Source organism: Nomascus leucogenys, chromosome 16, assembly GCF_006542625.1.
Source record: "Nomascus leucogenys isolate Asia chromosome 16, Asia_NLE_v1, whole genome shotgun sequence".
NCBI classification, from domain to species: Eukaryota; Metazoa; Chordata; class Mammalia; order Primates; family Hylobatidae; genus Nomascus; species Nomascus leucogenys.
Window position 1 is genome coordinate 84706539 of NC_044396.1, and position 27404 is coordinate 84733942.

General features: G+C 39.6%; 1 protein-coding gene across 3 annotated transcripts in view; it reads right to left on the reverse strand.

The window, feature by feature from the left end:
* Positions 1-27404, reverse strand: part of LRRC6 (leucine rich repeat containing 6) — a 103795-nt gene that overhangs the window by 63227 nt on the left and 13164 nt on the right. For 2 of the 3 annotated variants that reach the window (XM_003256217.2, XM_030795227.1), the window contains exons 2-4: positions 26525-26692; positions 21998-22075; positions 2813-2985 (exon numbers count right to left, since the gene is read on the reverse strand). In XM_003256217.2, the coding sequence (XP_003256265.1) occupies positions 2813-2985; positions 21998-22075; positions 26525-26692 (419 nt within the window). The remainder of the gene's footprint in view (positions 1-2812; positions 2986-21997; positions 22076-26524; positions 26693-27404) is intronic. The other variant, XM_030795226.1, reaches the window with a different exon arrangement.

Here is a 27404-nt window from a genome sequence, read left to right on the forward strand (position 1 = left end):
AGGCACACAATTCACAGGCAGTGGAAGCCGGTGTCAGACCTTGGTTTGTCTGCTAACAAATCTGTTTCCCACTATACTGCAGGGCCTACCTACTTCTGGAGTGGCTCAGACACTGGGAAGAAAATCCTTGAAAAGGGCTGACTCTCCTCACACCTCTTCTATGTGACTCTAAAATAACGACTCTGTTGTTATGGGTTGAATTGACAAAAAAAGATGTTGAAGTCCAAACCCCCAGTAGCTCAAATCATGGACTCTTGGGAAATAGGGTTATTACAGATGTCCCCTGACAAAAAAAGATGTTGAAGTCCTAACCCCTAGTAGCTCAAATCAGGGACTTTTTGGAAACAGGGTCATTATGGACGTAATTCATTGAGACTAAATCATTCTGGAGCAGGTGGGCCCCAAGCCAATATAACTGGTGTCTTTATAAAGAGAGAGAGCCTTGTGAAGAGGAAGGCAGAGACCCTCAGGGTAATGTGTCTACAAGCTCAAGAATGCCAAAGATCAGCAGAAGCTAGGAGGGAGGCATGAAGCAGATTCTCCCTTGCAGTCCCTGGAAGGAACCAGTCCTGTCAACATCTTGAACTTGAATATCTGGCCTTCAGAACTACAAGATGAAGGCCGGGTGCGGTGGCTCACGCTTGTAATCCCAGCACTTTGGGAGGCCGAGGCGGGCAGATCACGAGGTCAGGAGATTGAGACCACGGTGAAACCCCGTCTCTACTAAAAATACAAAAAAATTAGCTGGGTGTGGTGGCGGGCGCCTGTAGTCCCAGCTACTCGGAGAGGCTGAGGCAGGAGAATGGCGTGAACCCGGGAGGCGGAGCTTGCAGTGAGCCGAGATCGTGCCACTGCACTCCAGCCTGGGCAACAGAGCCAGACTCCGTCTCAAAAAAAAAAAAAAAGAACTACAAGATGATACATTTCTGTTGTTTAAGCCATCTAGTTTGCAGTACTTTGTTACAGCAGCCCTAGGAAAATAATACATTTATTAACACAATTCCTTTCAAGCAGCTCACAAGCTTTCAATGAAATGGTAATTAAGATTCTAAAGCATATCAACCTATTTTTAAATAGTAGTAAACATATGAATACTATTTTTCAAAAAGGGGCTGTTTTCTATTGAAGCAGTTAATTTGGAGAAGTCTTTCTGAAAGGAAAGACTTGATCCAACGCCTGTAATTTAACCCAGAGAGAAGCAGTGAGTGTGGGTATAGTGTGAATGGCGGAGGCATCAAGGTGGGACTCACATAGGTTCAGATCCCACCTGTGTCACTTGCCAGATGTATCAGCCTAAATAAGCAGCGTTCATTCCCTGAGCCCTGTCTTCCTCATCTCTGAATGTACCTAATTGTCTCCCTGAATGGGTCTGGGAGGATCAGAAACACTGTGCCCAAAGTACCTGGCACAACCTCTGACCCTGTCTGCAGCAGCCATATGATGGCTCTCACACCTCTAGCCTGACCAGGCTCAGTTGCGGCACTGACACAGGCTCAGCTGCAGTGGCCATGAGGACTCCTGGACCCTTACCCCTTCCAACGGAATGGCTCACAGCATTACACTACGAGATCTAGTTATATGATAGTCTGGGTCTCATCAGTTCATTTTCTAGGAAATCACTGTATAATAATGATCAGTTTAGGTTATGTATGAGACAATTTATCATTTATTCTATATTCAATTACCTGAATCACTTATTCTCTTAATCTGAGAAATTTTACATTAGAAGAAATGTGTCCCATTAATCCAGCAGTCAGCAGTCTCTTGACTGCAGAGAACACAGAAGTCTAAGAAACAAATGTCCTTTGAGAACTGAAAAAATGCCTATTGCACAGATGATGTATCCATGCATTCTCTTTCTAGGAACATGGACCCACATGCAGGCTGGGAACTCTTAGAATTACATGAAACTTAACATTGCTATCTTAATATTCTCTGTTGTATGATTTCTCAAGAAATAATATTTTTTCCTCAGTTCTAAAATTGCTCGATTGGGGGGATATGGTATAAGAGTAACATACACAGTAGTGGTTGTCAAATGAGGTTCCTGCACCAGCAGCAGCATTACCAGATTTTGTTAGAAATGTGAAATCTCAGGCCCCATGTCAGACCTGACCCAGAAACCCTGGGGGAGGAGCACAGCAGTCTGTGTTTTGAAAAGGCCTCCACGTGTTCTGATGCACACCAAAGACTGTGAACCTGCCGGGCGCGGTGGCTCATACCTGTAATCCCAGCACTTTGGGAGGCCGAGGCAGGTGGATCACCTGAGGTCAGGAGTTCAAGACCAGTCTGGCCAACATGGTGAAACCTCGTCTCTACTAAAAATACAAAAGTAGGCGGGCATGGTGGCACATGCCTGTAATCCCAGCTACTTGGGAAGCTGAGGCAGGAGAATCATTTGAACCTGGGAGGCAGAGTTTGCAGTGAGCCTAGATCATGCCACTGCACTCCAGCCTGGGTGACAGAGCGAGACTCCGTCTCAAAAAAAAAAAAAAACAAGTAATAATGAATTCTTATCAGTAATGATGAATGTTCTTTGTAACTGTGATTTGAACTCGTTGAGAAAAAGTCAAGTTAAGTTCTGTGTGTTTTGGATGAGAAAGGTGAAAAGTATGCAATTTATTTTTCAGGGATTTATTAAAACTATTCAAACAATATTAAAGGTCTAGCCATTCAAATAATTACTTTGGGCTCTCTGGAATATTCCATGATCTGAAGCAACACATTCACTATTGCTGCCAGTAAAGCAGGAATTATTGTAGTTGCTCATGCTCATTTATCTGTGATTTCTGCACCATCAAAAGAACCATACCTTTAATTGTGGAAGAGTTGCTACCACGAACTCCCTATAGTGGTCAAAGGAAGCACATGGGTTTCCCATGAGAAAGAGCTCCTTCAGACGGATATTGTGCTTCAAGGTTTTAACGCTGCTCAGTTCTCCAATGAAATTTACAGTCAAGTCAAGTTTTGCCAGCTCTTCACATCCTGTTGAGAAAAATAAAGTGAAAACAAAGCAAATAAAGAAAAATCACAGTGGTAATAAAACGTGTGTAACAGCACATAACAGAAGTAACAGTTGTAGTATTTCCAGTCTGCTGATTTATTGCATTGCTTACCATGAAGTGATTCTTCAGAAATATCAACTCAAAGCCTTCATCTTAACTCATTTTTCTATTTCTGTCTCCCCTTATTTTCACCCTCTGAGTCCTTCCAGCCAGGGGAAATCACTTTCCCTGCTCACATTTATAAGGCTGGTTAATTTCTTTGATTTGGTCACTATCTGGCATGAAAAAAGCAAAAGTATAAGCTGCTACTACAGTGGGTGCTACCTCAGAACAAAACTCCTACTAGAGAGGGCACCCGGAACCTGTCCTCTTGAGTTTTAGCAGGTCAGTAGGACACATTTCATCTTGGAGGGTGATAGTGGAAAGTTTCTCCCAAAAGAAAGGCATTTCATAAAACCAGTGCATCAGAACCAATATTTACAAAGTCACCTAGCAGAGAATGGCTCTAAGGCCACCAAGAACTGAACTGAAGGTATTAACAAAAGTGAAGAATAAGACGTTTTTATGTTCAAAGGAATAATAGAAAAAGGGTGAGTCACTGAAGTAGGGTTTTATAGTAAATCTGACCCATCCACCTTCATTACAGAGATAGCCAGATGCTATAAAAACTTTAATCGAATCTAAATTTGAATTTGAATGAATCCCCTCATTCATATTCCATGCAAATTTGTTGGCTAGGAGTCCAGACTTGGGAATTAGACAGATACAAGTTCAAGTGCTTCCTCTACCACATCCTTGCTAATGTGACCTTGGGTAAGGTACAAGCTTCAGCCTGCTCATCTATAGAATTATAATAGTATTGGTACCGGAGTCAGAAGTTGTGAAGACAATATACGATGACTCATGTAAAGCACTTAACATAATGCTTGCCACCTAGAGTGTCAGTAAACATGAGCTATGATTAGAATAGCTCAATGAGCACTCTAATTATCATATGACTTCTCAGACAATGTACCTACAGGGAAAGAAGCAAGCACAGCTGTCTCATGAACAGAAACCTTGCAGTTTCTTTCCGTGAACTAAGAAGAGTTGACCTAGTTTATGCAGCAGCCTTTGTGGGCTTGGTTCAATATAAGATTCTCTCTCCCTACGACTGCCTCATGCTTGCGGGATTAACATGGCAGATTTTGCAACCTCCAATGTCTAGAAAGCCTTCCCCAGCTGATACCCCAGGTCCACCTTGTTCTGCGTTTATTTCTTCAAAGTTCTACACACCCTTCCATTATGATTCCTTATTACATACTTTTTTGTAATTTTTCTGTGGCTATATAATTTAGAGTGAATTTCGGTTCCTGATAGATTAATGTCACCAATATGAATTTGATTCAGATTGGTTCACAGCTATGCAACTGTGTCACCTTTGGTGAGGTTTCCTCATTTCTGAAGGCTATATAAAGGAACCAACTTCACTAAATGATCATGTTCTCTCCCTGTTCCTGGATTCTATCACCTGACTCAATCTTGTCCAGAATTCCATGTTTTCTGCGTATTAAGTCAGATCCCAAGCCAATCTCCTCCAAATAAGTTACCTCTATCCTAGAACTTCCAGATATAGGACCTCACTCTATATCCATCCATCCATTCATCCACCTACCTAGGAGTTACAGGGTGCCTGCTACATAGATGTTGCTGAGCAAGCTCTTTAGGATAAACTGATAAAAAAAAAAAAATCATGGTCCCTGAGTTCACATTTATGTCTAACATAGGGAAAAGATAAAATGAGAAAAAAATACAAGGAAAAGAAAATTAAATGTGCAAACACAGAATCCAGAAGTAGGCAATGCCCATTAGACATTGTAAGCCACCCTAAACCTATATTCATTGGTTCTTTCTCAATTCCCATTCACTGTTCAACCCATTGTTTCTGGCATTCTACAAGATTTGCTTCTCTAAAGGTTACCAAGGACCATGATATTAGCAAGTCTAATAGACCTTCTTCAACCCACTTTTCACTAGAACAATCTGCTGCATGTGGCAAAATTGATCATGAATTATCTCTTAAAATTCTCAGCCATCTTGGTAACAGTGATACTACTCTCTCCTTGTTCTCTTTATAATGTAGTCTGTTCCTCTTCATCTCTTTTATAAACTTCTCTGTCCCTTCAATGGTGATATATCCCAGAGTTCCACCCTTGGCCCAGTATTTTCTGTCATCATCTTCTTGATGACAACAGTCATGGTTATTGGTTTAACTAACCCCAGATTCTGATGAGTTCCAAATGATAACCCACTATCTGAATATCATACTCCTATTTCCAAATGTCTGCAAGACATATTATATTCAACATGTTCAAAATGGAATTCTCCCTATTTCCTCTTATTCCCCATTCCTCAACACAGCTTCTCTGCCTTGTTTATGTCTAAACTCTTTCAATACCATCACTATTTTGGTTTTAGACATGAATTTGATACATCTAAGGGTCAAGTCATAAATTTAAAAGGTGAATTACTCTCTTAACTTCTTCATGTCATTAGCCAAGCCCCAGAGACCTTAACTCCTAAATTTTATCATATACTTCCTGTCTACTATAATCCTATTATCCATACCCCAGGTTCTTATCACCTTTTGCAACAAAATATGCTAATAATCTCCTTATATCCTTATTTCAAGAATATAAACAGTTTGAAAGAAGGAAAGAATAGACGAAAGTAGGAAAAGAAAAGAGGAGTCTGGAACTTCTTGATGTATGACTAAGAAAGAAAGTACTCAAAGAAAGATAAGAACATTTTAAAACATTGGAAGAGTCTACTTGGAAGGGCTTCTGTAGCCAAACCTGGGACACTTTGATCATTAAACTAAATAATGGTGGTAACATAATTCATTGAATAAAACAAGAATCCATGCGTCCATGCCAATATAAGAAATACAAATAAATTGGGGGAGAAGGCAAAGTTTTTTCTTAAAGTAGAATGTCATCTAGTAAATATAAAAGGAATCATTGAATGAAAACAAGTCATTAGAATGTTAAAACCAGTGCATGGAAGTATGATGAGGAATAGGATATTTACATAATGTTCAAGTATCTTCCCACAAATTACTCATTAGTTAAAAGTGAAATATAGTAATGTTACAGTAGAGAAACCTGGTAGACACTGTATTTTCTTTGGTTCCTTTTATGGCCATCAGATACTCTCTAACATACATATTGTTTCATTTTAATTTTGTATACATCCTTTGTCATACCTGATGTTTTTCTTTTTTTGTTTGAGCGTTTATGACCTGTCTTCCCCATTAGAACTTAAGCTCCATGAAGAGGGGAAGATTGGCTTGTTAATTGCTTTATTTCCCACACATAAAAGATTCCTTGGCATAAGATAGAAGGTCAAGAAATACTTGTAGAAGAAATGAAGAGATGGGAGGAGGAAGAGAGGGAAGGAGAAAAGAAAGAGTGAGGGAGAAAGACAAAGAAGGAAAATGGGTAAGTGCAGCAGATAAGTCAACAGGTAGATTAGTTAGTTGGCTCAGGTGAAAACTAAAGGAAAGACAACTTTAAAGATAATTGAGCAACTGAGGGAAAAAATGGAATTGACAAGACTGAGTATAGGTGACTATTATAGTTGGACATTAAATTTTAGTAAATATAATTACATGATATAAAATAAATAAGCACACGTAGGAAGAGACTCAATGTAGAAAAATGGTTAAGCAAACTCTAATACATCTATTCAATGTTTAACGTTATAAGGACATTTAAAATGATGGTTATGAAAACTATCACACATGGAGGAGAAGAGCTTATGATACAATGAAAATGGAAAAAGTAAGATATAACATTGCCCATGCACTAAAATTACAACAATGTAAAAGACAGAAAAAATAAATATAGCAAAATGATAACAGCAATGGTGGAATTAAGATTAAACATCATTCTATTTTTCAAAATTTTGCAACATGGTTATAGTTGAGAATTTTTTAAAGTATACAAATAGAGAAAATACATGAAACTGACAGAAAGCTAAGACAACAGTTAGCATAGTTTTCTCAAATGTCAAAGTATGCTCCAGGTACATCATACGCTGATTAACTACATGGCTAATATTTATTTGCTGTTTACTATATTAAGCTCTTCCATACACATTATCTTATTCAATCCTAACATCATGCCTATGAGAGAAATATCACAATTAATATCTTTATTTGAAGGTCAGATAGCTCAGTGTGGGCACTTGACTCCGAGATGCCCATCATCATGTGCACTCATGCCATTTCTCATGGAGAGATGGCATCGAATCCTTCTCCTTCTCTCTGCATTGGGGCTGGCCCCAGGGACTTGTCTGACCAACAGACTGTGGCACCAGTGAAGCTCTGGGGCTGCCTAGACGTCTGAAATGCTCACACTGGAAGGATTGCCCTGCAAACAATTGCTCTCGGACATGTCAGAAGCCAGATCAAGTGTCTGGCTACCTTGACTCCACCACGCTCAGAGACCCTGAGCCACCTGGAGAATCGTAAAGGCAGTGAGAGAGAACAAAATCTGCTCCTGTGGAAAGAAACACACCCAGAAGCAGCGCCAGATGGTAACTGAAGCAACCATCTTGGAGGTGGATCCTCCAGCAACAGCTGCTTCTGGGATCTATCTGGCAATAGATACTTGCAACTGCAATGCAAATGAGCTAAGGAATTACCAAAGTTTACACAGCTTCTAAATGGATGAGTTGGGATTTGGACCCAGGTTGGCCCACCTGAAAAGATTCTCTGAACTGATACGTTAGAGCAGCAGTCTCCAAGCTTTTTGTTACCAGGCACTGGTTTCATAGAAGACCATTTTTCCACGGATAGGGGGGTGGGATGGTTTCAGGATGAAACTGTTTCACCTCAGATCATCAGGCATTAGTTCTCATACGAGCATGCAACCTACATCCCTCGCAAGATCAGTTCACAATAGGGCTCCGCCCCTACGAGGATCTAAAGCAGTGGCTGTTCGGACAGGAGGCGGAGCTCAGGCACTAACGCCCTCTTAGCCCACTGCTCACCGCCTGCTGTCGGCCGGTTCCTAACAGGCCAGAGGTATCGGTCCTCTGCCCAGGGTTTGGGGACCCCTGTGCTAGACAGTCTCTTTGCCAGTGTTAGCTATTTATTATTAAAATATCATCCTCATGTTCACCTTAAAATTCTCAAGCTACAATTCTGTGGAACACATATTTGAGTGTGTAAGTAAAAGTAGTTGTCACCACCCAGCAGAGGTGTGACCCAGGACTGACCTGCCTGGAATTCATGACACAGGTGAAGACGGACAGACCAGCTTGGAAGAAGGCAGGAGGAAGCAGGTGGGATAAGAAAGGCCAGAGAGGCCGGGCGCGGTGGCTCACGCTTGTAATCCCAGCACTTTGGGAGGCCGAGGCGGGTGGATCACAAGGTCAGGAGATCGAGACCATGGTGAAACCCCGTCTCTACTAAAAACAAAAAAATTAGCCGGGCGTGGTAGCGGGCGCCTGTAGTCCCAGCTACTCGGAGAGGCTGAGGCAGGAGAATGGCATGAACCCGGGAGGCGGAGCTTGCAGTGAGCCGAGATTGCGCCACTGCACTCCAGCCTGGGCGACAGAGCAAGACCCCATCTCAAAACAAACAAACAAACAAACAAAAAAAAAAAAAAAAAAAAACAAGAAAGGCCAGAGATTAGATGTGGGAGAGTTGGGCAGCGAGTGTAATATCTCCTCCCAACACAGAGTTAATTCAAAAGACCCGTCCCTGTAAATGGGTCCATATCCCATATTTCATTATGATATACTGTTAATGTCATATGAAAATACACGGAGGGTGGGTAGGAGAAAATTGAGAATCTTGAAGATGGTGTGAGAGAACAAAATCTGCATCTTCTGCATCGAGAAGTCAATAGATGACATCTAAAACAGGAATATCAAGAAACAGCAGATAAGCATGATGTAAGTGCAATACTTGGAGAAAGCATAATATTGAGTGCATTCTTTAGACAACTGTAATAGAAGAAGAAAAGGGAATTGTGAGTAGCTACCTCTAGGCAGTAGGACTTACAGGTCTGAGGGGATTGACAAGGGACATAAGTATAGCACTGTGACCTTTTGAACTATTATATTACTATGCTAAAAATATAAATTGTGCAAAAGATAAATATCCAAAATGTACAAGAACAAATAAATGCTTTTACATATTCTAGATTTTACTATATAGGTGAAAGCAATTCATTAACTTCACATCTTCAAAAATAATTATATAAATGAAAAGGGGAAACAAAATCATTATTTCTATTAAATTAATAAAAACATGGATAATATTAAAAATATGTATCAGCAAGCCTGTGACATAAGAGTTATACCTTTCAGCATGCAGTCTGTCAATATATAAAATAGGCTTTTAAATTCTTTTTTCCTCCATTGCTAGAATTTCATCTGGGGAAAAAAAGTCCCAGCCAAATATCTCAACTGGAAACAGAGGTAACTCGTACAAATCTGTTCAGAACAGTTATACTCATAATAACAAACATAATTAAAAACACCTCCAGCACCAAACAATAAGGTTGCATTTGAAACACATCAATAGGAGGAGGTTCCAAGATGGCTGAATAGGAACAGCTCCAGTCTACAGCTCCCAGCGTGAGCGACGCAGAAGATGGGTGATTTCTGCATTTCCAACTGAGGTACTGGGTTCATCTCACTGGGGCTTGTCGGACAATGGGTGCAGCCCATGGAGTGTGAGCCGAAGCAAGGTGGGGCATCGCCTCACCCAGGAAGTGCAAGGGGTCGGGGAATTCCCTTTCCTAGCCAAGGGAAGCCGTGACCAATGGTACCTGGAAAATTGGGACACTCCCACCCTAATACTGCGCTTTTCCAACGGTCTTAGCAAACGGCACACCAGGAGATTATATCCCACGCCTGGCTTGGAGGTTCCCATGCCCACAGAGCCTCACTCGCTGCTAGCACAGCAGTCTGAGATTGAACTGCAAGGCGGCAGCAAGGCTGGGGGAGGGATGTCCGCCATTGCTGAGGCTTGAGTAGGTAAACAAAGAGGCGGGGAAGCTCGAACTGGGTGGAGCCCAGCACAGCTCAAGGAGGCCTGCCTGCCTCTGTAGACTCCACCTCTGGGGGCAGCGCATAGCTGAACAAAAGGCAGCAGAAACTTCTGCAGACTTAAACGTCCCTGTCTGACAGCTTTGAAGAGAGTAGTAGTCCTCCCAGCATGGAGTTTGAGATCTGAGAATGGACAATCTGCCTCCTCAAGTGGGTCCCTGACCCCCGAGTAGCCTAACTGGGAGGCACCACCCAGTAGGGGCCGACTGACACCTATACGGCCGAGTGCCCCTGGATCAGGCAGCAACATTTGCTGTTCTGCAATATTTGCTGCTCTGCAGCCTCCACTGGTGATACCCAGGCAAATAGGGTCTGGAGTGGACCTCCAGCAAACTCCAACAGACCTGCAGCTGAGGGTCCTGGCTGTTAGAAGGAAAACTAACAAACAGAAAGGACATCCACACCAAAACCCCATCTGTGCGTCACCATCATCAAAGACCAAAGGTAGATAAAACCACAAAGATGGGGAGAAACCAGAGCAGAAAAGCTGAGAATTCTAAAAATCAGAGTGCATCTTCTCCTCCAAAGGAACACAGCTCCTTGCCAGCAACGGAACAAAGCTGGACAAAGAATGACGTTGACAAGCTGAGAGAAGAAAGCTTCAGACGATCGGTAATAACAAATTTCTCCAAGCTAAAGGAGGATGTTTGAGCCCATTGCAAAGAAGCTAAAAACGTTGAAAAAAATTAGACGAATGGCTAACTAGAATAAACAGTGTAGAGAAGACCTTAAATGACCTGATGGAGCTGAAAACCATGGCATAAGAACTACATGATGCATGTACAAGTTTCAGTAGCCGATCAAGTGGAAGAAGGGGTATCAGTGATTGAAGACCAAATGAATGAAATGAAGCGAGAAGAGAAGTTTAGAGAAAAAATGAGTAAAAAGAAATGAACAAATCCTCCCAGAAATATGGGACTATGTGAAAAGACCAAATCTACGTCTGATTGGTGTACCTGAAAGTGATGGGGAGAATGGAACCAAGTTGGAAAACACTCTGCAGGATATTATCCAGGAGAACTTCCCCAACCTAGCAAGGCCGGACAACATTCAAATTCAGGAAATACAGAGAACGCCACAAAGATACTCCTCGAGAAGAGGAACTCCAGGCCACATAATTGTCAGATTCACCAAAGTTGAAATGAAGGAAAAAAATGTTAAGGGCAGCCAGAGAGAAAGGTTGGGCTACCCACAAAGGGAACCCATCAGACTAAGAGCAGATCTCTCAGCAGAAACTCTACAAGCCAGAAGAGAGTGGGGGCCAATATTCAACATTCTTAAAGAAAAGAATTTTCAATCCAGAATTTCATATCCAGCCAAACTAAGCTTCATAAGTGAAGGAGAAATAAAGTCCTTTACAGACAAGCAAATGCTGAGAGATTTTGTCACCACCAGGCCTGCCCTAAAAGAGCTCCTGAAGGAAGCACTAAACATGGAAAGGAACAACTGGTACCAGCCACTGCAAAATCATGCCAAATTGTAAAAACCATCAATGCTAGGAAGAAACTGCATCAACTAACAAGCAAAATAACCCGCTAACATCATAATGACAGGTTCAAATTCACACACAACAATATTAGCCTTAAATGTAAATGGGCTAAATGCTCCAATTAAAAGACACAGACTGGCAAATTGAATAAAGAGTCAAGACCCATCAGGGTGCTGTATTCAGGAGACCCATCTCACGTGCAGAGACACACATAGGCTCAAAATAAAGAGAAGGAGGAAGATCTACCAAGCAAACGGAAAACAAAAAAAAAAAAGCAAGGGTTGCAATCCCAGTCTCGGATAAAACAGACTTTAAACCAACAAAGATCAAAAACAAGGCCATTACATAGTGGTAAAGGATCAATTCAACAAGAAGAGCTAACTATCCTAAATATATATGTACCCAATACAGGAGCACTCAGACTCATAAAGTAAGTCCTTAGAGACCTACAAAGAGTCTTACACTCCCACACGATAATAATGGGAGACTTTAACACCCCACTGTCAACATTAGACAGATCAACGAGACAGAAAGTTAACAAGGATATCCAGGAATTGAACTCAGCTCTGCACCAAGCGGCCCTAATAGACATCTACAGAACTCTCCACCCCAAATCAACAGAATATACATTCTTCTCACCACCACAATGCACTTATTCCAAAATTGACCACATAGTTGGAAGTAAAGCACTCATCAGCAAATGTAAAAGAATAGAAATTATAACAAACTGTCTCTCAGACCACAGTGCAATCAAACTCGAACTCGGGATTGAGAAACTCACTCAAAACCGCTCAACCACATGGAAACTGAACAACCTGCTCCTGAATGATTACTGGGTACATAATGAAATGAAGGCAGAAATAAAGATGTTCTTTGAAACCGATGAGAACAAAGACACAACATACCAGAATCTCTGGGACACATTTAAAGCAGTGTGTAGAGGGAAATTTATAGCACTAAATGCCCACAAGAAAAAGCAGGAAAGATCTAAAATTGACATACTAACATCACAGTTAAAAGAACTAGAGAAGCAAGAGCAAATTCAAAGGCTAGCAGAAGGCAAGAAATAACTAAGATCAGAGCAGAACTGAAGGAGATAGAGACACAAAAAACCCTTCAAAAAATCAATGAATTCAGGAGCTGGTTTTTTGAAAAGATCAACAACATTGATAGACTGCTAGCAACACTAATACAGAAGAAAAGAGAGAAGAATCAAAAGACACAACAAAAAATGATAAAGGGGATATCACCACCAATCCCACATAAATTCAAACTACCATCAGAGAATATTATAAACACCTCTACACAAATAAACTAGAAAATCTAGAGGAAATGGATAAATTCCTGGACATATACACCATCCCAAGACTAAACCAGGAAGAAGGTGAATCCCTGAATAGACCAATAACAGGCTCTGAAATTGAGGCAATAATTAATAGCCTACCAACCAAAAAAAGTCCAGGACCAGACGGATTCACAGCCAAATTCTACCAGAGGTACAAAGAGGAGCTGGTACCATTCCTTCTGAAACTATTCCAATCAATAGAAAAAGAGCGAATCCTCCCTAACTCATTTTATGAGGCCAGCATCATCCTGATACCAAAGCCTGGCAGAGACACAACGAAAAAAGAGAGTTTCAGGCCAATATCCCTGATGAACATAGATGCAAAAATCCTCAATAAAATACTGGCAAAACCAGCAGCACATCAAAAAGCTTATCCACCATGATCAAGTGGGCTTCATCCCTGGGATGCAAGGCCGGTTCAACATACGCAAATCAATAAACGTAATCCAGCATATAAACAGAACCAAAGACAAAAACCACAGGATTATCTCAACAGATGCAGAAAAGGCCTTTGACAAAATTCAACAGCCCTTCATGCTAAAAACTCTCAATAAACTAGGTATTGATGGGACATATCTCAAAATAATAAGAGCTATTTATGACAAACCCACAGCCAATATCATACTGAATGGGCAAAAACTGGAAGCATTCCCTTTGAAAACAGGCACAAGACAGGGATGCCCTCTCTCACCACTCCTATTCAACATAGTGTTGGAAGCTCTGGCCAGGGCAATTAGGCAGGAGAAGGAAATAAAGGGTATTCAATTAGGAAAAGAGGAAGTCAAATTGTCCCTGTTTGCAGGTGACATGACTGTATATTTAGAAAACCCCATCGTCTCAGCCCAAAATCTCTTTAAGCTGAGAAGCAACTGCAGCAAAGTCTCAGGATACAAAATCAATGTGCAAAAATCACAAGCATTCCTATACACCAATAACAGATGACAAATAGAGAGCCAAATCATGAGTGAATTCCCATTTGCAGTTGCTTCAAAGAGAATAAAATAACCTAGGAATCCAACTTACAAGGGATGTGAAGGACCTCTTCAAGAACTACAAACCACTGCTCAACGAAATAAAAGAGGACACAAACAAATGGAAGAACATTCCATGCTCACAGCTAGGAAGAATCAATATCGTGAAAATGGCCATACTGCCCAAGGTAATTTATAGATTCAATGCCATCCCCATTCAAGCTACCAATGACTTTCTTCACAGAATTGGAAAAAACTACTTTAAAGTTCATATGGAACCAAAAAAGAGCTCACATTGCCAAGACAATCCTAAGGCAAAAGAACAAAGCTGGAGGCATCATGCTACCTGACTTCAAACTATACTACAAGGCTATAGTAACCAAAACAGCATGGTACTGGTACCAAAACAGAGATATAGACCAATGGAACAGAACACAGCCCTCATAAATAACACCACGCATCTACAACCATCTGATCTTTGACAAACCTGACAAAAACAAGAAATGGGGAAAGGATTCCCTATTTAATAAATGGTGCTGGGAAAACTGGCTAGCCATATGTAGAAAGCTGAAATTGGATCCCTTCCTTACACCTTAACAAAAATTAATTCAAGATGGATTAAAGACTTAAATGTTAGACCTAAAACCATAAAAACCCTAGAAGAAAACCTAGGCAATACCATTCAAGACATAGGCATGGGCAAGGACTTTATGACTAAAACACCAAAAGCAATGGCAACAAAAGCTAAAATTGATAAATGGGTTCTAATTAAACTAAAGAGCTTCTGCACAGCAAAAGAAACCACCATCAGAGCAAACAGGCAACATACAGAATGGGAGAAAATTTTTACAATCTACCCATCTGACAAAGGGATAATATCCAGAATCTACAAAGAACTTAAACGAATTTACAAGAAAAAATCAAACAACCCCACCAAAAAGTGGGCAAAAAATATGAACAGACAATTCTCAAAAGAAGACATTTATGCCGCCAACAGACACATGAAAAAATGCTCATCATCACTGGCCATCAGAGAAATACAAATCAAAACCACAATGAGATACCATCTCACGCCAGTTCGAATAGCAATCATTAAAAAGTCAAGAAACAACAGGTGCTGGAGAGGATGTGGAGAAATAGGAACACTTTTACACTGTCAGTGGGACTGTAAACTAGTTCAACCATTATGGAAGACAGTGTGGTGATTCCTCAAGGATCTACAACTAGAAATACCATTTGACCCAGCCATCCCATTACTGGGTATATACCCAAAGGATTATAAATCATGCTGCTATAAAGACACATGTACACATATGTTTATTGTCGCACTATTCACAATAGCAAAGACTTGGAACCAACCCAAATGTCCATCAATGATAGACTGGATTAAGAAAATGTGGCACATATACACCATGGAATACTATGCAGCCATAAAAAAGGATAAGTTCATGTCCTTTGTAGGGACATGGATGAAGCTGGAAACCATCATTTTGAGCAAACTATTGCAAAGACAGAAAACCAAACACTGCATGTTCTCACTCATAGGTGGGAATTGAACAATGAGAACACTTGGACACAGGGTGGGGAACATCACACACCGGGGCCTGTTGTAGGGTGGGGGAAGGGGGGAGGGATAGCATTAGGAGATATATCTAATGTAAATGACGAGTTAATGGGTGCAGCACACCAACATGGCACTTGCATACATATGTAACAAACCTGCATGTTGTGCACATGTACCCTAGAACTTAAAGTATAATAAAAAATAAAAATAAAAAATAAAACACGTTAATAGACTTGATAATGCAGTTGTTAAATTATAAAAATGTAGACTCAGCCACTATATGAAGGATGTGTACAAAACTATATCTATAAATAAAACAGTCTATATCTCTGTTTCTATGTTTATTTTACATTGGCAAAAATGACAGATGAATTTCATAAATGTGGAAGATATATTTGGGGTAATCTGACTTAAGATAGGTTAGGTGGCATTTCTTAAGTTTAATTTAGGAGGCTCTAGAAGATATTTTAATTACATTTTTCTTTCATATAAGAAAAGACTGACATTTGAAAGACTCCAGTGAGGTGAAAATGTCATATATCTTTGGATGTTGCTATAAGTTTGTAGATACAGAACCCTTCAAATGTACATAATATTTTTCAAAGTGTCAAATTTTAATGTCTACTTTGCCTACAATTAAGAAATTAAACTATGTCTGTCATCCCAAATATGAACGATTCTTGCCAAACTGGCCAAACTTGAGAAAATTTCATCTCTGGAGTTCAGCACTGCTTCCTTCAGCAGAGTCCCAGCCTCTATCTCCTGTTCTGCGGAGATCCAGCTCACTGACCCTCTGGGGTCTAAAATCATGGAAATCCACAACACTGACTGCCCAAGGCAGGTGGGGGAGCTCATGCTATGGGAAATTCCACCTCTCCTTCCAGGTTAGGGTAAGGGATGGAAAACAAAAGCACTTTATTCTACCCTGGTGAATCCTCAACAGGAGAAAAAGAAAAAAAAAAACAAAGGATACTAGCTATTGTTTTTGCCATCCAAGGAAAAAAAAGTAAAAAAGCATGACAATTTATTTTTTAAATTATTTTGAGATTTACTTAAGCAGGTGGACTGAAGGTGTACCCCCATCTTCCTCCTCTGTCACCTCAAGCCCTTAAAATTAAACAAAAGTACATATTTGCCAGCAGATAGGATGCATTCTCCATTCCCACTATCCCCCTCCACCGCCCTCACCAAACAATCCTCAGGGTACCCTACACCCAGTTCATCCGTGTTAAAGCTGGAAAGCAGAGCACTAAAAGACCTGTCCAGGTAAAAGGCAGGAGGGGGCCGGCCTGCAGTTTGCCAAGCTCAAAAAGACAATAGTGACGATGCTGCCCTCTAGTGGTATATAAATAAAACAACTCACACAAACAGAACTCATATGGTGTTAAGAATACTTACTTCACAAATTAACAAGCGCTGGACAACCCAGCCAACAGTCCCAGTTTTAATTATTTCTTTGGCATTTTAGATAGAAACTTCATTACCACAAAACATGGACATAGAGTAAATTTTGTTATTCCATTTGTTCACAGGAGAACAGGGCTGTAAAGTGTTAGCTGGAAGAGAACAATGACTCCATTTCTAATGCAGAAAAATGCCAGTGATGAAAAGGATCATCTTGATCCCAGGACTGAGTCCAGGTTTGATGACTTTGGTAATGGTAATTTTTGAGAATGAAAAATAAAAATATATGATGTAGATTTATGTAATTGTTAATAAATAAACTTCATAGTCACTGGAATACCCATTTTTACCCTAGTAGGCAAATAGGCTAAATCCACCATGACCTAAGTAAAGTCCTCCTAATTTCAGCTATTAGCAGATGGCAGTGGGGTGGGGAGAGCAGCTTGTCTACCTCTATTCCATGGCCCTGCACTCTAAAGTGAAGTCTGCTAGTCAGCATGCCCCACCCACTCACAGAGTGCACAGTGGCTCTGCCAGGCAGGCTGAGGCTGGATAGGCAAGCAGAACCTCACAACTGCAGAATAAGTCACACAAGCTACCTAATACACCAAATCCTTTGTGACTGTAATCAGACACCAAATGTTACCAGACATTTAGAGAAAAATAGCACAAGATAGAAGCCTGCAATATAAAACAGAAAACCTCAGATGAAGAAGATAATTCACGGGATGAAAAAAATTGACAGCAAAAAGTTCCAACAATTATCTCCAAAGAGATTTCAAAGATATCTCATCCATAAAATAAGAATACACACCACAGGAACAAAGCAATCAGAACATAGTTTAGAAGAATAAAAAGTATGGCCCAAATTCACATATACACCATGGAATATTATGCAGCCATAAAAAAGGTGAGTTCATGTCCTTTGCAGGGACATGGATGATGCTGGAAACCATCATTCTCAGCAAACTAACACAAGAACAGAAAACCAAACACCACATGTTCTCACTCATAAGTGGGAATTGAACAATAAGAACACATGGACACAGGGAGGGGAACATCACACACCAGGGCCTGTTGGGGGCTGGGGAGCTAGGGGAGGAATAGCATTAGAAGAACTACCTAATGTAGATGACGGGTTGATGGGTGCAGCAAACCACCATGGCACATGCATACCTATGTAACAAACCTGCATGTTCTGCACATGCACCCAGAACTTCAAGTACAATAAAAAAAAGTATGGCCAAAATAAAGAGTTAATTGTAGATGGACTGAACTATAAAACGAACAGGGATGAAAAGAAAATGATTATTTGGAATTTGAATCTGGTGAAATATTTCAAAATGTATAATATCAAGAAAAATGGAATTAAATAAAAGATGCAGGTTAAAAGGCACGAAAGATCAGTATAATACTACTAAACTCCAATTGAAAGAAGTTCTTGGGGAGATTTAAAAAACACAAAAGAAAGTTATTGGAAAAGATAATAGGTAGATAGATGGATGGATAGATGGAAGAAGGAAGGGAGGAAGGAAAGAAGAAATGGTAAAAATGTAATTGTCAACGAATAATTCTCTATCTGGGAAAACTCTCCTTCAAAAATGGAAAATAAGATTTTTTAGACAGACAAAAATGAGAGTTTTTCACTAACAGATTTATGCTACAAGAAATAGTAAATAGTGTTTTTTAGGCTGAAATGAAAAGACACTAGGGAGAAACTCAAATTCATTTGATAAAATAGGAACAATTACTAAAGGTAACTATATAGGTAAATATAAAAGACAATATAAATTTATTTTTGCTTGTACCTATTTTCTTCTCCTAAATTATTTAAAAGACGGCTGCAAAAAGAAATAATTATAAATCTATGTTAATAGGCACGTAATATATAAAGATGTGATATGTGACAATAACAGCATAAACGAAGGGAAGAAAACTAAACTACACAGGAGCAAAGTCTGTATACTATTGAAATGAAGTTGGTATTAATTTGAACTAGATTGTTATAAATTAAGATATTCATTGTAATTTCCAGGAAAACCACTAAGAAAATAACTCAAAAATATACAGTAAAAGAACAAGGGAACTAAAATGGTACACACAAAAATAACAAAAACGAAAACGGTAATCCAAAAACAGAAGAACACGGTAGACATAAGATATATAGAAAACACATTGCAAATAACAGACACAAATTCTGCCTTATTGCTAATTACATTATGTGTAAATGGGTTAATCTCCCAAATTAAAAGGCAGAGATTGACAGGACAGATTAAAAATCAAAACATGATTCATCTATATGCTATTTAAATAGAAGCATTTTAGATTCAAAGATAGAAATAGTTGGAAAGGTAAAAGACAGGAAAAGTTATACCATACAAATGGTAACCAAAAAGAAAAAGAGAGAGCTGGAGTGACTATACTAATACCAGACAAAATAGACTTGAGGCAAATATTGTAACTATAGACAAAAAAGGGTATTTTATAATAATAATGACATCAATTTATCAAAAAGATAAGAAAATTATAAACATATATGCACCTAAGAGCAGAGTCCCAAAATATCTAAAGCAAAAACTGACATTATTGAAGGGAGCTAGGGACAATTCAACAATAATAGTTGGAGACAGCAATGACCTGCTTTTAATAATAGATAAAACAATTAGACAGAATATCAGCAAGGAAATAGAAGAGTAGGAAAGAAAGAAACAAAAGGCTAGACCCAACAGGCATATTTAGAACAATAAACCCAAGAAGAGCAGCATGTACATTCTTCCCAAATGTACATGGAACAGCCTCTAGGATAGATCAAATGTTGGGCCATAAAACAAGTTTCAATAAGCTTAAAGTAATTAAAATCAAAGAAAGTATTTCTTTGACCTCAATGGAATGAAACTAGAAATCAGTAAAATAAGAAAATGTGGGAAAGTCACAAAGATGTGGAAATTAAACAACACTGCTACATAAGTAATGAGTTAAAGAAAAAAATTGCAAAAAAAAAATCAGAAAATGCTTTGAGATGAATTAAAAGAAAAGCACAACATATCAAAACTTAGATGCAAAAAAGTAATACTCAGAAGAAAATTCATAGAATTTTATTTATGCCTCCATAAAAAAGAATGACTCAAATCAATAACCTAATTGTCTGTCTTAAGAAACTAGAAAAAAGAGAAAACACAAAGAGAAAGAAATAATAAGGATTACAATGGAAACAAACAAAATAGAGAATATAAAACAATAGACAAAATCAACAAAATCAAGTTAGTTCTTTGAAAAGACTGACCAAATTGACAAACTGTTAGCCACACGTTAACCAGAAAAAAAAGAGAACACTCAAATTTAGTAAATTAGGAATGAAAGATAAGACTTTACTATTGACATTTAAAAAATGAAAAAGATAATAAGGGAGCAGTAAAAATAACTGTATGGTAAAGAATGAGATGACCTAAGTGAAATAGACAAATTCTAGAAAGACATAACCTTCCAAAACTGAGTCAAGAAGAAATAGAAAATCTGAATAGACCTATAATAAGTAAAGAGATTAAATTAATAATCAGTAAACTTTCCCAAAGAAAAGTCCAGGACCAGATGGCTTTCCTGGTGTATTCTAACAAATATTTAAAGAAGAATTAACACAAATTTTTTACAAGCTCTCTGAAAAAAATCGAATAAGAAGCACTTCTCAATTCATTCTATAAAGGCCCCTACTATCCAGACAGTAAAACCGAAGACACCTATAGGGAAACAAACAAACTACAGACAAAACTAAGAACAATTGTGCCTCAGAGGCCACCACCACAAAAGTTGAAAAGAAAACCCACAAATTGGAAGAATATATCTGCAAATCAAGTATCTGATCGAAGTCTAGCATCTGGATTATATAAAGAACACTTACAACTTAACAGTAAAAAGACAAACAATATAACTAATTTAAAAATGGGCCAAAGCTTTGAATAAACATTTTTCCAAAGAAGATATTCAAGTGGCCAGTAAGCACATAAAAAATGCTCGACATCATTAATCATTAGGTAAACGCAAATCAGAAGCACAATAACATACCACTTCACACCTATTAGGGTAGGATGGCTACTATAAAAATAAACAAACAAAAATATCTTCCTATCTTAAAAAATATTGTTTATAGAAGGTATTAGTGAAGTTGTGTAGAAATCAGTACTCACATGGACTATCAGTATAAGTACAAATCGATACAATAAATATTTTGGAGAACAACTTGGCAGTATCTTTCAAAATATGCTGATTTAAATGCAGGAATTCCATTTCTAAGTGTCTGTCCTAGAAAAAACTGTGCACATGTACACAAAGTAAAATGTAGAAGGAGGCTCACTGTAGCCATGCTTATTATAGCAAATGCTGGAACGCACCCAAATGTCCATCTGCGGACAGATGGTTAGATAAATCAATCTACAATGATTCCAGTATGTAGCCCCATGCCCCCTTTCCTGGATATTAAAAAAGCAAGGTAATTGTAAGGAAGAAACTAATTTTCAAAACCATACTCATAGTATGATACCATTAATAGAAAGCAAAAGGAAACAAAACCACCTTGTATATACCCAAGTGTTAATTCTGGCTACCTCTGAGGAGGCTAAGTTAGGAAAGGGTGAAATGGACTTCCATTTTTGAATTTACATATCACCTTATTGTTTGAATTTTTATAAGAAGAATAACTATAAGATGTATGTAAAATGTTAATTTTAAAAGCATGCCTATTTTTATACGAGACTGTTTAAATCTAACATTTTTCTTTTTTGGGGGGACAGAGTTTCGCTCTTGTTGTTCAGGCTGGAGTGCAATGGTGCGATCTCAGCTCACTGCAACCTCTGCCTCCTGGGTTCAAGCAATTCTCCTGTCTCAGCCTCCCGAGTAGCTGGGATTACAGGTGCATGCCACCACGCCTGGCTAATTTTTGTATTCTTAGTAGAGATGGGATTTAATCACATTGGTCAGGCTGGTCTCAAACTCCTGACCTCAGGTGATCTGCCTGCCTCGGCCTCCCAAAGTGCTGGGATTACAGTCAGCCACCACATCCGGCCTTCTAACTTAAAATCTCAATTTTAATTCATAATAGCATAATAGAAGAAACAGTCTTACCTTCCAAGTTTTCTATTTTTTCAATGTTGTTTAAAGCTAAATTCAAATATTCAAGTTTCTTGAGTTTGCTAACATTTTCTGAAATATAAGATAATGTGATTAAGATAATTAATCTTCAAAATAAAGACAATTTTATGTAATCTATTACTAAAATAATAAAGAAAATCTAAAGATTATTATTATGGTTATCAAAACCATGTTGCTTTTCCAAATCTATACCTGTACGTCAGACATGGTGGCTGCCTAAGGAGGACCCATCTCTCCCTCCATCCTTCCTAATGACACCCAGTTTTGCTCATGTCTCTACCTAGCCCTAACTCCAGGCAGATAGGTTTAGGCAAGCTGGGCCAGTGCATGACAATCCAATCTCTCTTGCTACTGATGGCTCAGGAACCTAGGTTTAAGCCAAAAAGCCATGGCAGTCTCTTGGCAACCGTGTGATACAGGAGAGGACATGCACGCCCAGTGCTCCTAATCAGATAAAAGGGAAGGATCTATATTCCATGCTTGGGGGGTACTTATCTCTTTTTCCTGCTGGATGTTAATAAGGAATTACTATCTCTATTGATACTTATACTCAATCATAAGGGAAGCAGCTGCACGACAAAGCCCCAGAGCTGGTAGAGCAGAGAGAAGAAATCAACCAACCCTGACTGATTCTGGAGTCTTCTCTACCTCTAGACTTAAAGTTGGTAAGAAAATTTATTTCCTTACTGTTCTACCACATTTAGTTGGGTTTCTTTGACTTGAAGCCAAAATCGACCTGATACAGAATTATCTTATTTAATAAACATGAAAGCCAATACATGCAAAACAAAAGCATAAACAAGTCACAGAATTGCTGCAAAATGGGGCCTTTGAAAAATAGTTAATAATACCATAGCAACTATTGCTGAGTGCTTATCACATGTCACACAATGTTCTAAGCATTTAGTATATATTACCTTATTTAATCCTCATAATAACCCTGTGAGGTCAAAACTATTGTCTCCTTTTTACAAATCAGAATACCAAGGTACAGAGAATTAATTCACTTGTCCAAGGTTAAGTGGTAGAGCTAGGAAAGTTGACCCCAGAACCTGGAACTAAATCATTATAGTACACCTTAAAAGAACAGTCCTTTCTAAGATGACAGGAATGTAGAAAACTTTGCTAAGGAATGTGCACTGGGGGCAGCCTCACTCAATTAGTGCCTCCTCTGCCCATTTCTCAGGGATATCATGAAGCTCAAACATAGTGATTTATAATCATCACCCTTATCACCACTAATAGTTAATCTAAAATGTACAAAACATCATATATTTGTTTCCATAGACCTGAACATAACAGTTCACATCTCTGAATCTCAATTTATGCATTGTTTAAACGGAGGATTTGGGGGAAAAAAATTACAAACGTTTCTCTCAGAATTTAAATTATTCTAAGTAATCCTAATGCTTGAAAAAGCTCTTTAGAAACATCTGAGCATTCAATAGTCAAAGATTTGGAGGTTTCTTTTTTCTTTTTTTAAGAGACAGAGTCTCACTCTGTCACCCAGGCTGGAGTGCAGTGGCAGAATCTCAGCTCACTGCAAGCTCCGCCTCCCGGGTTCACACCATTCTCCTGCCTCAGCCTCCTGAGTAACTGGGACTACAGGCGCCCGCCACCACGCCCGGCTAATTTTTGTATTTTTAGTAGAGATGGGGTTTCACTGTGTTAGCCAGGATGGTCTCGATCTCCTGACCTTGTGATCCACCTGCCTCAGCCTCCCAAAGTGTTGGGATTACAGGCATGAGCCACCGCGCCCAGCAGATTTGGAGGTTTCTATGTGCTAAGAACTATGACAGTCTCATCCACATTCTGAACAAAATACTTTATTATTGTTAAAATGGCCAGCCCACAATAAAATACCTCTTCAAAATAGGATTTCCCTTCCCTACCTTTGTTATATGCATCACCCTCTAAACACTAAAGGAGTCATATTATAGAAAAGTAAGATTTGCTCAGGGAGGGTTTCCTAAGTAAACTCAAAACCACAGGGCCCAACTTGGACAGAGGGGTAAAAAAAAAGGCTCTGTAAGTCAAAATGGAAGAGCTTCTTGGGTAGTGAAAAGGGAGTCTGAGTTCTAGCCAGACCATTCTAGAAACAGTTCTCATCACCTAAGCAGGCCCACGAACTTGGGAGTAGACCCTCTGCCTTCTCGGATTTAAGAAGCTCTGTGGCTCTCAGCTTGGCCCAGGCATGCAGCCCACTGGGAAGCTGTTGAAAGGGTTGATTCCAGGAGCCCACAGGTTCTGATTCAGTAGGTCTGGGGGTGGGGCACTTGACAAGACCCCACATGGCCCCTGGGCTCCCTCTTGGGTCACCTCTAAGCGGCGCCTTCCTCCGCAGACCATCTGTGTCTTCCCATGGGCAACAGGGCTTTAGGAAAGGCAACTGCTTCACAAACTTCTACCTGAATGGCACAAGAGCGAGTCTGAATCCTAGAGGGGTGGTTTTACTTGCTAAATAAGTGCCTAAAGGCCTATGGGTGGAGTAGCACTGAAAAATCCCATTATTAGGATTTAAAAGAGTGTTTAATTTAAGAGTACTTTGGAAGCAAAAATTTAAGCGTTCTCACAGTTCTGAAAAGGACTGAAATACCACGCTCCTAATTAGTAATTGTGATGGACCCAGCTGTGGAGATTAAAATTTGGGAACTCTTTTAGATCTGTACAATTAGAACCGTTCTTTCATGCCCCCATGCATAAAAGCTGGTGGTTTTCTGTAATAGCCTTTTTAATTGAACAATGTGCCAGAGTTTCTAATTTCTGGTCAAGTTAAAGATGCCAAAAATAATTAACTGAAAAAATACAGAGAATTTTAGTAAATCTTCCAAAAATGATGCAAGTCTAGGCTTTTTGCAAGCCTGAAGCCAATTTTCAATTATCCACGAAACTAGAAGCAACCACATCACCAGGATTTCTCAACCTCAGCAATACTAACATTTTGGGCTGGATATTCTTTCTTGCAGGGGGTGGGGGGGCATCCTGAGCACTATAGGATGGTTTGCAGTATTCCTGGCCTCTATACACTAGATGCCAATAGCATCCTCTCCCCATCCTCCCATACACATGCGACAACCAAAAATATCTCCAGACATTGCCAAATGCCCGTTGTGAACCACTGCACATCACCATGGGAAGTTAAATATAATCCTGCAAGCTGACCTCTGGGTTCTCGTGCCAGGGCACACAGGGGTTGGCACTCACTCTGCCTCCTCAGCCCTGACTCCATCCCTTTTCCTCCAACTCCACTGGCTTCTCCTTTCTGCTCCTACCTTCATTTGGCTAGCCTGGGGCACACTGAGGTAAATGATCAAATTGGTAACAGCAGCAGCACAGCAGCTGTCCTGTAATGAGTACTTATCTTATGGTGAGCAAGCACTAAGCATATCATTTCATGTAATCCCTATGGATTTATATATTAGGCATTATTAGCCATTTTACAGATGGCAAAACTAAGACTTGGGCAAGTAACTGACTTGTCAAATTTCACACTGCATACAGGGAGGCGGGAGAGGCAGTGTTCTGACCCAGGTCTACCTGATGCCAGAGCCTGTGCTTTCTCTTTCCGGGTGCTAGGGATTCTCCTTCTGTGTCCACGTGGCAGGACCTCCATTAGAGTAACTCCACAGACCTCCCTTCCCTCTGCCCTTTAATTCATCATTCTTCTGTGAGAGAAGTCAAGTGTGGTGGGGGAAGGAAGACCAACTTATCTGATAGGTTAATCAGGAGAAGAAACTGAGCATGCCCAGTCCTACCCTCTTGCCTGGTTTCTGGGATCTCCCTACCAGCAGAGAGCACATGGTCTCAACCTACCTCCTGACATGAAGCAAAGGCCCACCCGGGGAGGAGAAACTTGCGGTTGTCCAATTCTGCCTGTAACTGGGTGAGCAGGTTAATTCTGAGGGCAATATTAGCAAGCCCACTTGGCTGCCAGTCTACGCCACTTTCTTAGAAGAGCTTTATCAGTTATAATGCTGATATTTTTATCTTCATTGACCTCATTCCTGCATTTACCCCTAATTTCCATTCCAAATTGGAAGCCCCTCAATACCCAATACTAAGCCCAATGCCTTGCACATATATGGTCACAATAAATATAGCAAAACTAGCTATTGAATTCTGCAGTAACCTGACAAGGACTCCCTCAATTCTCATATAAATTCGTTTTGCAGTGTGATGTAAAATGATGACAAATGCCTCCTCCCTTTCAAACTTAAACAAAAAATCAGGTCTGATGTGTTCTCTGTCTTTTTAGATGATCAGGCCAACTAATGTGTTCCTCACCTTTACCTGCTCTCCCAACTCCTTGCTGGAAATTGTTTTCACTACACACAGAAATGTTCAGAGAAATGCCCCCCACACAACCACTGAGAGATGCTGTGTCTGTTTTCCCATGGAATTCTTTTTCAGTGGTTGTCTTCTAAAAATAACACAGCACTTTCCAAAGTTCTCTCATTCACAATGTTAAAGAAACCATGAGAACTAGGTACTGAAACTTACCAATTTTCCCAATAAGATTATTTTGAAGATAGAGAATTTTTAAATCCCGGCACCATTTATCAATGTGTTCTAGTCTTTCTATTTCTTGCTGATGCAAGGAGAGTTCCTCCAGGGAAAAAATGACACAGTCATTGTGTTCAGCATTCCGTCTAATAAGATCTTCTGTGACTGGAAGAAAATGTGTTACATATTACATTTCTGTCCCCATTGTTCAATTTAAGATTATTGTGTTATTAACACATTTTTTTTTTTTTTTTGCAGTTAAATGTCAATTCTCCAGGCCCAAGCGATTTTCAAAGTGAAAGAGAAAATGGTACCTCCTCCTGGAGTTTTTGTGATGCCATGATGTGAGTTGGAGGGAAGAAGAAGACACGATGATATTATATTTGCCTTTGAATGTGAAGGGTCTACATACATTTTGCTGTATGGATGGAGATGGAGTTGAGAGTTAATGGCTACAAAAATGTTTACATGGAATCTTATGGTGGTACCATGTTAAAATGGATGAGATCCACTAACTAATCTGAGAAAGAGCAACTTGCTACTGAGAGGCACAGTTGGGCTACCAGAGGGCAGAAATATGAAAGCATCTTCCACCATTCAGAAAATAAAGGTCACAGGTCATTCATTTAACCAATGTTTATTAATTTAACTAAAGCTTAAAAGAAAGAAAAGGAACGCCTTAGATCTTGCACTGCATTCCTATAAAGCAGCCACCACTTGTTTTGTTTCCAGGAGAAGTGTTTTTGAAAGCTGCTCACAGAAGAAGGTGTAATGGGAGCTCCCATCCCTCAGACAAGAGTGATGTGTAGTGCTGGGTTCGCCTGCCACAGAAGGTCAGCAGTACACGAGGAAGATGGCGCCAGGAGACTGGACATAG